Below are 13,161 nucleotides of genomic sequence, written 5' to 3'. Positions count from 1 at the left end.
CGACTGCAGTGTTTATGATGAACTGATGTCTACATGTGTGTTTTATGTGTGTCTCTGTTCAGGGAAGTGTGAGGACAGCCTGGCCACCCCTCTGCCCTTCAGCTCCTTCACCAGCTCCTCAGTGTTCACCCGAGGTCACGGAGCCGGTTATGCCAAACTCAACAGAAAACAAGGTAGGTGATTCACTCATTCATCAACAGACCCATCCTGTTAGCCAACACCAAGGAGTTTGAGCTTTCCTCAGACACTAATGAAAATAGATTACAGACCAGACAGAACAAACACTGACATGTTGAAGTGAGATGGAAGAAAGACACAAGTACTACTGCTACTCCAGCCGTAGAGTCAGTTTCAGAGTGGTTTTGACACATTTGTATATAGATTGGCATGATAATGAGAAAGGTGTTTGTTCTTTTATTTTATTTGTTTATTATAAGGACAGTGTGCACTTGCATTAATCATGAAAGAGAAATTAAATGAATGAAAAGATGTGGGCACCTGATTTAGCAGGAGGCTACTTTCCATCTGTTGTCCTCACATATATGATACATTCCCACAGACACCATCACGTAACATACAATATCTACAGTATGTTTTAAAGTACTCCTAATAAAATGTATTTATTTTTTTCAGTCTTTTTTTTTCTTTTTTGACTTGTTAATCAAGTTATGTGCATATGATTTAAACATAAAACAACAATTCACCCCCCCCCCCACCAAAGGGTGTAGGCTTGTTATTATTATTATTTGGCTTGCCAGTTTCCATCAGCTCAAATTATAGCAGCAGGTCTAGCTTAATAAAATGCATAAATGATAGTATGATAATTAAAACTGGCCATAAAACTGCCAGTAAAGTAGTGTATATATTTGTATATTTATACACTAACTTAACTGTTTTTAGGTTCTTCACTTCCTGTGATGACATCGCCAACTGACTTGCTTTCTCTGAAAGGAACAGTACATTAAAAAAACTCTGCTCTAATTCTTCTTCTATCTCTCCCATAGGTGCTGGAGGCTGGTCGCCCCTGGATACGGATCGTTACCAGTGGTTACAGATGGACCTGGGTTCGAGGAAGCAGGTGGTTGCCATAGCGACTCAGGGTCGCTACAGCAGTTCTGACTGGACCAGCAAGTATCGGCTGCTTTACAGTGACACACAGAAAAACTGGAGGCCTTATCTACAGGATGGAAACATCTGGGTGAGCAAGAGTCTCCTTAGATCACTAATACATCAACTTATATAGCCTTTCAAAACCAAAGATGCTGCTAGAATCTGTGCAGCAGATTCTCACAGTGACCACTGAAGTTGTGCAGCCCACACCTGCGACACTTGTGTCAAAGAAGCTGCTCCTTTTATTTTCTATGTAGAACTTCACACCAGGCTCCAGGTGTAGAAACATGAGCCTTCACAAGGCTCCATGCTCCTTATTTTAAAGCTGCTGATATTCCTACACATAGATAAATCCACATTCAACCTAAAATAAACACTTTATTCTCATAATGATATCCTTGTAAAAATGTAACTTTTATGACTTATGTCTGGAAATTTACCTCAAGTTTGCCTTAAAGGGATAGTTCACCCTAGAATGATATTTCGCTCATTATCTACTCACCCTCATGTGGACTAAGGGCTGGAAGAAGTTTCAGAGTCCTCCGTCCCTTCTCTGAGTTACAGGGGGTCTTGGTGTAGCAGTGCATGTCCATATAACGGTTGTAAAGGGACACCAGAGCTCTTCGTAAAAAAACACACACAAAAAAACATCCAAATACCTCCATGATGCTCGTATGTAATGTCCGTCTTGTGCTGAAGCCCCAAATTGCGTAATTGTCCCGAAAAAAATTAAATAAGTCTATATTTTAAGCTTGTTTGTAGCGGAAGCTTCTCAAAGCTCCTCTTCCTGGTCCGTCCAAATCTCGCGTGATTCGCAGTAACCGCACTGACGCCGGCGCAAATCATTTGGTATTTGGATGTTTTTTTGTGTGTGTTTTTTTACGAAGAGCTCTGGTGTCCCTTTACAACCGTTATATGGACATGCACTGCTACGCTGAGACCCCCTGTAACTCAGAGAAGGGACGGAGGACTCTCAAACTTCTTCCAGCCCTTAGTCCACATGAGGGTGAGTAGATAATGAGCGAAATATCATTCTAGGGTGAACTATCCCTTTAAGACTTTGTCATGCAAAATATGACATTAGCAATTACAGGCATGTTGATAATTATAATGTGCCTTGGTACATCATTAACCAGTTCATTATATACCATATTAGTTGTGTTACGTGGGGTGAACCAGAGATTTTAATTTTCTTTTTTGTGTCCAGTTATTTTTATGAAAAAAACAAAACAAACACACCCTCAGACAGGGAAGAGAGACGATGTGCAGCTCAAAAATGTAAACTATCGATCATTTCACGTAACATGTTGTTACACCACTGATACTGTTAGTAACAGTATGTGTCATTTATGTGTAAATAAAGGCAGTGAGAACTCAGATTGTTCTGTCTGTATTAAATATGATTATTAAACATGATCTAGATTCCATTCTTATTTTTATTCACAAGATCAGTCTACCATAATAATAACATATAATAATATATAATATAATAATAACATATATAATATAACATATATTTGGGTGTTTGTTTTGCCTTCCGGCCCCAAAATGTGAGAATTGACCAAAAAAATCTGTAATTTACAGGCTCCAGGGGTTGAAATGTGGTTTTACCAAGGGGGCAGTTGTCGGTCTGAGAAGTGAAGCTCACTTCCGCGTTCAAAAAACTGCAATCCCCTCGAATTCCTCTGGGGGCTGGTGTCAGAAGGGAGCATTCTCCATAGACCCCCATGTTAAAATCGCCGACTTTACATCCTCAGTAAACATGTTAAAAGCCTGGTGTCAGAACGTTTTTTTGTCTCAACCGATAGTTTCTACCCCCGCACACACTCTGAGGGGGGTGAATTTTTTTTTAACTCTACAGTTTTACTGTTATTAGGTTAAAATTCTGGCCAATTAGGGCGCGGAAACGTTGAGTGACAGGTCCGAGCAGCTCCGTGGACAGCTGCTTCGAGGCCAGTGGGCGGGATCTCGGCCGGCCAATCCAACATGGCGCTGTTCAGGCCGCCATATTTGAGTCACAAAAACGACTCCCCAAAACCAATGGGTGACGTCACGGACGCTACGTCCATTCTTTTTACAGTCTATGGGTTTTACGAGCTGTTCCCTCAGTTGTCTGGCAATGATGTAACTAGTTTTTGAATTTGCATAACCCCACCCCTACCTGGTAGCAGTAGAAGGGGCGGGGCAAGCAGTGGTTCATTTGCATTTAAAGGGACAGACACTGAAACCAGCCGTTCTGAACAGGGCTGTTTTAGAGGATGAAAAGAGCTGTGATGTTTGATCCTTGGGGTATTTTGACTGAAGCATGTCACAGACATGTCTTTTTTTTTTCAACTTTTTATTTATTTTTTACCATGTAAAAGGAACATGAGATCGTCATGGGCACAGTTAAAGTAACAATATTCTTTTATACATACATACCGTACATACGTACATACATCATGGTATAAAGTCATGCTATTTAGGGTTCAATACATTTCTCCAACTGAAGTCTCAAAACAAAAGTAAGTCTCTCCATACAATACATTTCTTGAGTGATCCCATGCCACTGGGCCAATGTTGGGGGATCTGGTTGCAACCATTTTCTAGTTATAGCTTTTCTGCTACTTGCCAGAAGAATTTTCAATAAGTATTTGTCCTTATGTGGGACAGTTTCTGAGGTTTTACCGAGATATAAATTAATAAAAGAAAAACCTAGATCTACCCCTATTATTTTATTTATCTCAGTAGACACCTCCAAAATGATTGGACTTTTGGACAGGCCCAAAAAACATGAAAGTGGTTAGCCATAGAGGTTCCACATTGTCACCAACAGAGGCCTTGGCTCTGTGAGCCTGTTTGCAGTGTCACAGACATGTCTTTAAGACACCTGAGGACTATTTTAATTTGTGGAAAGGGGGTATAATATGTCTCCTTTACAGTAAGTTGCATCACATGTTTGTTTCGGTGTCTCAGACGTTTGAGGGGAATGTGAACAGTGAGGGTGTGGTCCGGCACGAGCTGCAGCACGCCATCCTGGCTCGCTACATCCGCTTCATCCCGCTGGACTGGAACAAGGAGGGACGCATCGGAGTCCGTCTGGAGCTCTACGGCTGCTCATACTGTGAGTACAGGAGAACGACCCCAGTCAGGTGGTTTATAGATAGAGACCAGACTAGAGATGATGATAGAGTAGGTTTTTGTCAGAGAATAAACCAAGGTGGAGCTGTTGGCTGGGTGAAGCAGGGGTGATGTCAGAGGAAGAGGGGGAGAGCAGACCAAGGTTATTATAGTTTTTTATTTATTCATTAGTTGTTGTTTTTTTGTAATTTCGTTTTTCAGTTTGCTTTTTTAATTTCCGTTCTACCGTCCCTCGTCCTCCAAGATCCTCAGAGCGTCCACGGAGTCTGCCATGGCCCTGTGACGTTAGTTTTTCAGAGTTGTTGTGGACACAACAATGCAGCAGCACTCGGGGACATCTGGGTCTTTATTACAGTCCAAAATATCAAAACCAGACAGACAGAACTCAAGGCAGAGGTACAAAACCACTAGGCAAAAAACCCAGGAACCAGGAAGCCAGAAATAAGTTCATACACTTGGAAATAAACAGACAAAGAATACTAGGAAGCTGCTCACAAGACGACCTGATAACGAAGGGAAGAGAAGAACAGCTTCAATACACAAGAGGGCGGGGACACAACAAGTCACAGGTGGGACACAGGAGGGCAATAACAAAGGCAGGAAGTAAATATATAGAAGACACAAGGGATGGGTTATGGCAGTGGTTCCCAACCTTTTTTGGCTTGTGACCCCATTTAGACATCACACATTTCTGGCGACCCCGTCAATCAAGATGTGCCAGCTCAAATATTTATTATGCTGCATTTTATTTGAACTCGATTTATATTTGAGAAAGTCAAAGTAAAGAATACAGTTGTTTAAGATTGTAGTGTTTTTAATCATAATTTTAAAAAGAATAATAATTAGTAAAAAAAATAAATAAATATGAAATATTTTAAAGGGATAGTTCACCCAAAATTCAAATTTCACTCCTCATGTCGACTAAGGGTTGGGAGAAGTTTCAGAGTCATCCGTGCCTTCTTGGAGTTACAGGGGGGCTCCACGCAGTAGAAAATGAGTGAAATTTGAATTTTGGGTGAACTATCCCTTTAATATAATTTACTAGAGATTTCAGGCGACCCCATTTGAATTCCAGGCGACCCCACGTGAGGTCCCGACCCCAAGGGTTGAAAAAACACTGGGTTAGGGTTACAAACTAAAACAGGAAATGAACTAAATCAGACAACACAACTTGACAGACTCAAACCCTGACAGATGTGGAGGCAGGTGATCAGAGGTTCGGGGGAAGAGAAACCTGCAGTGATACAGCTGTTTAACTTGGTTTTTCATCAATGTTGAAGTCCATGAACTTCATTAGAGGACTGACAAGAGACAGTGGGAGTGGACACTGTCCAGGAAAGAGTCGTGTCTCGGGGGTCTCACAGTAGACTCACTCTGTCGTCACAGATGCTCCATTTCTATCTGAGCAGATCAGACGAGATGTAAAGAGGTCAAAACTCTGCAACACTCAGAGTAAAGAGAAGAACATGCTACTCTACTGTGTTACTGTTGTTGTTGTTGTTGTTGTTGTTGTTGAAGTTGTTTCAGAAACCTTGATGTGCATGAAACACTCAGAATCAAGCCAGTTTCCATAAAACTGTTCCTCCACTGTCACTTGGAGCAGGACTTTGTTCCAACCAATCAGCAGCCCAGCAGACCTGACTATTTAATTAACTGATCTCAGTCTTCAGACAGTTGACTGGTCAAACTGTGTGCTCTTGGTTGCAACCAAAACCTGCAGCCACAGCGGCCCTTTGTGGAAACTGAGGCAATGATGTATTGGCTCATTTTGTTAAGATAATTTCAAAATAATGAACAACGAAACAAAGAACATGGAACTGGGATTCAACAGTTAGTGTACTTCCATATGAAACAAGACTTAAAATATTATATTAATTAATTGAGACGATCTGGCCCAGAGGCAGCAAAGACAACATAAACATACATATAGCAAGGAATCAAAATTAATATAAAAATGTAAAATACAATGTACAGCACAATATATACAGAAATTCTGATTCTAAATGCAACGATCAAAGACAATTGTTTGCAACAAGTTTGTAAAGAAGGAAAAGAAGCTAAAAATGAGTGAGCTCAGGTTTAGTTTCTGTTGCAACTGGTTCCAGTCATTAGAAGCTGTGAACTGAAATGAGAAACGGCCAAAGGAGGTGCAGGCTCTTGGGATGAGCAAGTTAATGTAATCACTGGAGCGTAAGTTACGGTCACTGTTATGGATATTGAGTGGAGAGTGGAGACAAGCAGGGGTTTTACCAATTGTGGGTTTGTAAATGAACTGACAGCAGTGAATCAGTCTGAGGGAATGGAGAGATGGCCAGTTAATAAGGGAGTACAGATTGCAGTGGTGGGTGCTGAAGGGAGCGCCGGTGACGAAGCGGATGGTGGTGTGGTAGATGACGTCCAGGTTATTGCGAAAGTTTTTGGAAGTAGTTCTATTGCATCACTATAATCTAAGACAGTGTTTTTCAATCTTGGGGTTGGGACCCCACGTGGGGTCGCCTGGAATTCAAATGGGGTCGCCTGAAATGTCTAGTATTTGATTTTAAAAAATTACAATTACTGATAAAAATATTTTTTTAACTAATTATTATTCTTTTTAAAATGATGATTAAAAACACCACAAACAACCTTAAACAACTGTATTCTAAACTTTCACTTTCTTGAATATAAACACTTCCAATAAAATGCAGCACATAAAAATATCTTAGCTGCCGCATCTTGATTGACGGCTGGGTCGGCAAAAATTTGTGATGTCAGAATGGGGTCACAAGCCAAAAAAGGTTGGGAACCACTGATCTAAGATCAGAAGGATTGTTGTTTTAACCAGCGAATGTTTTGCAGAGTGGGTTAAAGATGATTTGTTCCTATCCTCATCCAATCCTGGATTTGACTTTGGAAAGCAAGGTGTTATTGTGCACGTTATTAATATTAATATTATTATTTCCATCCTCCAGGGGCGGACGTGATCAGCTTTGACGGCCAAGGCGTCATCTCCTACCGCTTCAGGAGCAAGAAGATGAAGATCGTGAAGGACATCATCTCCCTGAAGTTTAGGACCACGGCTCGAGACGGGGTCCTGCTCCACGGAGAGGGACAGCAGGGGGACTACATTTCCCTGGAGCTCCGCAGGGCCAGACTGCAGCTCAGCATCAACTTAGGTATCCTCCTTTAAAGACCCCCTAAACCAAAAATGCCCTTTTTGAAATTATTAACATGTCAATTTAGTGTGTGGGCTCTGCTACAAGGCATTTCAGGAGAAAAATTGCTAATCCACACCATAACTGAGCATTTTAGACTTGAAAATGCAGTTTCAAAACCAGAGTATGAAAAAATTGGATTCAATTTTTCAAATTGGAGTCAGTTTTCATGCGTCACGAAAATAGCAACCAATCCCGTTGTTTGTGTTTGCATCTCAATTGTTGTTCACTGTGATGTGATCTACTTACACAGCTAGATGTTTGAATATGTTATCATTAGTTGCCGTGGCCCAGTGGTTTAGTTGCCGCCTTGAATGCAGGAAACCAGGGTTCTACCCTGGTGCAAACCTTGTGTTTTACTTCACTCCTCCGTTTCCCCTGCCCTGTTAACGCGCATCGCCGTTACTTAGCAACACGGTGGCAGTGGGCGGGCATGAGTCATGATGCATTTGTATACTCATGAATATTCATAGAATCTGAATTTTGCAATGAGGGAGAAATAGTAGACCTGTTTTTAGCGTATTTGGGAGCTTTTTTAAACAACTTTTTCTTGGGAAAGGAATTTAAATAAAAAAATAGTCATAGCAAAGCATTTTTACACATTTTAAAATGCCTCTTTAGGGGGACTTTAAAAGTCTGAGTGTTGTAGAGGACAGCAGAGACAGTCAGTCAGTCTGTTGTAATGAAGCTCTCAGGACTCTGTTGTCTCACGTTGACCTTTACGTCCTCTTCCTGACTGTGTGATTCACTCACTTCTCCTCAGGCAGTAACCAGTACGGCTCCATCAAAGGCCACACCTCTGTGACCAGCGGGAGCCTGCTGGACGACGACCACTGGCACTCGGTCCTCATAGAGCGTTACCGTAGGAATGTCAACTTCACCCTGGACCACCACACTCAGCAGTTCAGGACCAATGGGGAGTTTGACCACCTGGACCTGGACTATGAGGTAAATCCTGTCAGACCTTTCACCAACGTTACACTGGTGGAATCAACCCACTGATGGGGAAAAAAAACAAACATTTCCACCATCTCATCCAGGCCAGAAGTTAAAGTACCACATAGTATAAAGGTAGATGTCCATGTGTAGTGTGATTATGAAGCAGCCCTAGTAGTAGTAGGTTCTGTATTAATACTGTGAAAGTATCAAAGCCTCAGTCCACAGGGAAATGACCACAGCCCGTATTTTAAGCCTTAAAACCAGCTGTCAGGACTTCCTGTCACTTTGTGATGTCACAACAAAGCAGTCACTTTCCCTCAGCCATCCGCTTGTTAAGCCTGACATCACTTCTGGGTCCAAACGGGTAAACAACACGGAACAAGTGACTCTCCATCAGGGCAGTGGTATCAACAGAGGAGCAGTTTGGCTTTTGAAGAAGAAGAAGTGTGTTGCTAGGGGGGATACATCACTTTTGACGCTAGCTAACGTTACTTTTAACGGTGGCTAACGTTATGTGTAACAGTAGTTAAAGTTGCTTTTTCTTCATTTGTTTACGGATTATCAATGGAGCCATTTCCCTTTCTCATTCTCATCAGAAGGAAAGCAGTAGAAGCATAATGGCAAGGTCTTTTTGGACCCAGATCTGTTAAAACAGTGAGGGACACAGCACTGCGGCATGTTTGAAAGTCGAGAGCCAGCGCTGTTTTTTTGTTTTGTTTTGTTTTTTTCAGCGCAGTTTGGACCTGGAAATAGTATTATCGAACGTTGCTTCATCAAGACTTATCAAGCGGATACCCTGCTGGATTTGTTTTACCTGGAATGTGTCATTTTTTAGTAGATCACCCAGAAAACAACTATCCAATCAGAGGAGAGCTTCGGAGCATCTGATTGGCCCTATTGTTACTATAGCTCCAGAGAGGTGTAGAACTACACTGATATGGTTTGTGGTTCATAAAACCACTAATACATCATCTTATTTTCAAATAAAACACATGAGATGAATAAATATGGAGCTTTAGTGCAGACCATGAATCTGAGGCCTCTTCCTGTCAGTGATGGTGTTCGATTGTGTCGATTGTGTAATATTGTGCAATTCAGTACGACTGCACCAGTCACCATTGTTCATCATTTGACACTGATACATCCGTTCTGGCAGGGTTTCAGAATGTTGCTCTCTGGCATGTGGAAACTCTTTAGTGTGTCTTATTAAAGCTCTGAACCACCAGACGACCAAGGAAACAGCTGAGCCTTTTCTGTCACTTGGTTTAAGTTGTTACTATACTTGTGCTCTGATTTTTCTTCTCAGTGTGGGCACGGTCTAAAATATCCATCCATCTCCGTCTGATTTGTAATATTATAAATAAAATTATAAATAATATAAAGTTCGGTTGGTGGAACCGGAATGGAGGAACCTACTACTTCTGAGGTGACCATTCAAAAATATGATCTCCAATGAAGCTTTGTATGTTTCAGGTGATTCAGAGCTGATTCCAATTATTTTGCATAATGGTTAAAATGGTTTCCATTTATCTGTATAAAAACAGCTGGATGAAACTAACCGAAATGTCATATGAGGTTTGATTGGTCCTCTTTTTATGACATCATCACGTTGCACCCTCTTCTTCTTAAAAGAATTAATGACATATGAGTGGAGCCACAAACTGTTTATCTGGAGGAGCTTCAATTCTAATATTCAAGACCACATCTGAATGAGCATCTATTGACATTAGCATCATGGATTTAGCTGCAAAGCCAAACACCACTGCACCACTGTGGGTACAAATTGATTTGAAGCCAAATAAAAAAGGAGTCCAATAACTTGGAGGCCATTTTTCAGATTTGAAGCAAAAAGGTGGTGTCAAAGGTACTTATACTGTACCACAATAAAAATAAATTAAAAAAAACATCTATAGATCCACCACCCCACCCAATTAGCCAAACTTGGAATGACTGCTGTTCCAGTGTTTAATGCCTAAAACAGAGAGATAGATGTGTTTATACATACATCCAGCTTTGTTTTGATGGACTCAAACTTTCCCTGATTTGTAATATTAAAGTTCAGTTCAGTTGTAGTGAAACCTGATAAGAGCCAATCGATACTGCTGACTCTGCTGCTGCTCCTCAGTGTGTGAGAGGAAGAGGATGATAAGAGTCTTATCAGTGAGCTCATCTCTTCCTCACTGCTGCTTCACCTCTGATGAATATCAGCCCAGACAGGCTGCCATCATCACTGGATCAAAATAAAATAAATAAATGAATATTAAAGCTGCAGCAGGACTGTTGCACCCTGGGAGTGCTGCCAACATGCATCGTGTCCCCGTACGTCAAGTGTAAACCAGACTGTTAAAATTTCATGTAAATCAAATGATGATTGTTTCTCAAATGTTACTTCCTGTTCTCAGGAGGTGACATTTTAACATGAGAGTCTACGGAGACCGACTCACTGTTAGAGACTCACTCTAGTGGACATTAGAGGAACTGAAGCTTCTGGTTCTGTAGCTTTGGCTTTGTGTTTGGCTGGATAATGTAATTTGATTTAGGATCAGGTTTGTGGATGATTCACATGTATTCTTTTATTGTTGGGAAACTTTAGAACCAGTGTGACCAAAAATCAATACTTGGATAACGAAAGAGATTTTCATTCAAGTCTAACTTATAAAATAAAGATGGCAGGCAGGATGATCCCCGGGGTTGTCTCTTCAAGCACACTTGGCCTGGTGTCTGACTTATGATGTAACATACAAAGACATTGAGCAATGCTCTCACATCGAATGAGGAAAAACTCCCAAGTAAAAACAGGAGAAACCTCAGGGTGAGAGACAGAGGATGGATCCCTCACCAGCAATAGATGTTGTGTACAGATGATAAAACAGTTTACAACATGGAATGGGAAAACATAAAAATGGTTAACAAACGCTGATGATGGCATCTTCTAGTGCAGGGGTACTCAAATACATTTTTCGAAGGGCCAGAATTTTTCTTAACAGACACCTTGGGGGCCGCACTCAAATAGGCCTAGATTGAAATTAAATTCACCTTTTTCGTCTAATAATTTAAATATTTTTTATTTTACTTGTAAGCACATAATTTTTATTTATACACTTCATGGTGTTTTGTATGATATAAAATGAAAAATCTTGACATTGTCATATCATCATTTACATATCATGCTGGAGCTTTACACTGCTGACTTGTATCCTCAGACATGCCCTGTGATTTTCAGCTTAAATATGACCTGACCATCACAGGACGTCTGACTCTGTTCTGAGGATACAACGTCATTGGTCCTGAAATGTGTTTCTCTTCTATAACACACATTCTACATCTCTGAGGCGACGTCTTTCCACACATGGGCTTCCTTCACCTTTCAAACGAGGCAGAGCTCAATGGAAAACATAGGTGACACAGGCCGATGGGACCGGGACACAACAGCGGGGGAGAAGCAGGTCGTGCAGCTGTGCACCGCTGACGTGCACGAAAAAACAATTGCGTCTCATCAAATGTGCGTGGCTACGGCTTTGAGTTGTGAGCGTGCATGACTCGCGGCTACATTGAATGGGTTTGAGCGCGCGCAAAAGACGCTTCATCTGAACGGCCCCCCATGCATGATGCACACACAGTTGAACCAAGACGGCGGTGAAAATCACCCACGGTCTCTGCAGACAGGCAGGGAAAACCCTGCAGTCCAGCCCGCTCCCCAAACACTCGCGCATGGTGATTTGGGTTCGTCAGCGTTTCTGTATCCCAGTGCAGCGCCTCACAGGCACACACAAACGCTCCGCACGAGTTTCTATGTCCCAGCGCATTGACTTACAGGCGCACGGAGCCCGAAAATACAGTATACAGTAATATGTAAACTAGTAGAACTCAGTCGCGGGCCTGATTGGAAGGTTCGGCGGGCCGGATGCGGCCCGCGGGCCGCCTATTGAGTATCGCTGTTCTAGTGGGCAGGAAAGGCAGGGAGAGCAGGCCAGCTTACTGTAATGGGAGCACTGGATGGCAGACTGGTTCATGGGAAGGGAGGGCAGGCCGGTTTAACAGCAGGGGAAAGGGGGTGATGCAGGCAGCGGTTGGTGCAGAGGGATGGAGCTCTGGAGAGATCTGTGGAAAGTACAAACAAAAGAATAAAGAAATAATAAACAGGAATAGTGACAGTTCGATGTGCATGAGGAGAAGAGAAGAGAAGAGAAGAGAAGAGAAGAGAAGAGAAGAGAAGAGAAGAGAAGAGAAGAGAAGAGAAGAGAGGGCTCCATGTAACCTGATGTGTCCCCCAGCAGTCTAAGCATATAGCAGCATATCTATAAATGATAAAACTATTAGCACAGAGGACAGGAAGACTTCCTCTGCAGTAGCGTGTGTCCTTTGGTCCATGTTGTCCACTCTGCTGTGTCCTCAGATCAGTTTCGGAGGAGTAGCAGCGTCAGCGAAGCCGAGCACAGGAGGCAGGGAGAACTTTGTGGGATGCATGGAAGGGATCACCTACAACGGAGACAACATCACCAACCTGGTCCGCAGGAAGAAGGTGGACACGTCCAGCTTTGTAAGACACATCCTTCAGCCTCTGTTGTTATGTGTTCACCACCAGACATGCAGCATAAGGTGTAGTCAAGTGTTAAACGGATGGTTCAACATTTTGGCAAATTGGCCCATTGCCATGATCCCTATAGTCCTAGGAGTAGTTTTGTTACCTTTAATTGTCAGTGCAAGCTATTTTTTGAACGGTGGAGCAGAGCCGCGAGCTGCTCAGAGCTACGCTATGGAGGCTCATGGGATTTCTTGGTTTCTCTCATCAAACTCA

General features: G+C 42.1%; 1 protein-coding gene across 2 annotated transcripts in view; it reads left to right on the top strand.

Annotated features, from left to right (window-relative positions):
* Positions 1-13,161, top strand: part of cntnap2b (contactin associated protein 2b) — a 77,451-nt gene that overhangs the window by 31,270 nt on the left and 33,020 nt on the right. For both annotated transcript variants that reach the window (XM_085804846.1, XM_085804845.1), the window contains exons 2-7: positions 63-173; positions 1,005-1,198; positions 4,066-4,213; positions 7,182-7,385; positions 8,188-8,372; positions 12,760-12,903. In XM_085804846.1, coding sequence (XP_085660972.1) covers positions 63-173; positions 1,005-1,198; positions 4,066-4,213; positions 7,182-7,385; positions 8,188-8,372; positions 12,760-12,903 — 986 coding nt within the window. The remainder of the gene's footprint in view (positions 1-62; positions 174-1,004; positions 1,199-4,065; positions 4,214-7,181; positions 7,386-8,187; positions 8,373-12,759; positions 12,904-13,161) is intronic.

The sequence above is a fragment of the Trachurus japonicus genome, chromosome 17, assembly GCF_045865225.1.
Source record: "Trachurus japonicus isolate A0001 chromosome 17, Traja_1.0".
Taxonomy (NCBI): Eukaryota; Metazoa; Chordata; class Actinopteri; order Carangiformes; family Carangidae; genus Trachurus; species Trachurus japonicus.
The sequence above is the reverse complement of the archived record's forward strand: the minus strand, read 5'-3'. Positions and strand labels throughout refer to the sequence as shown.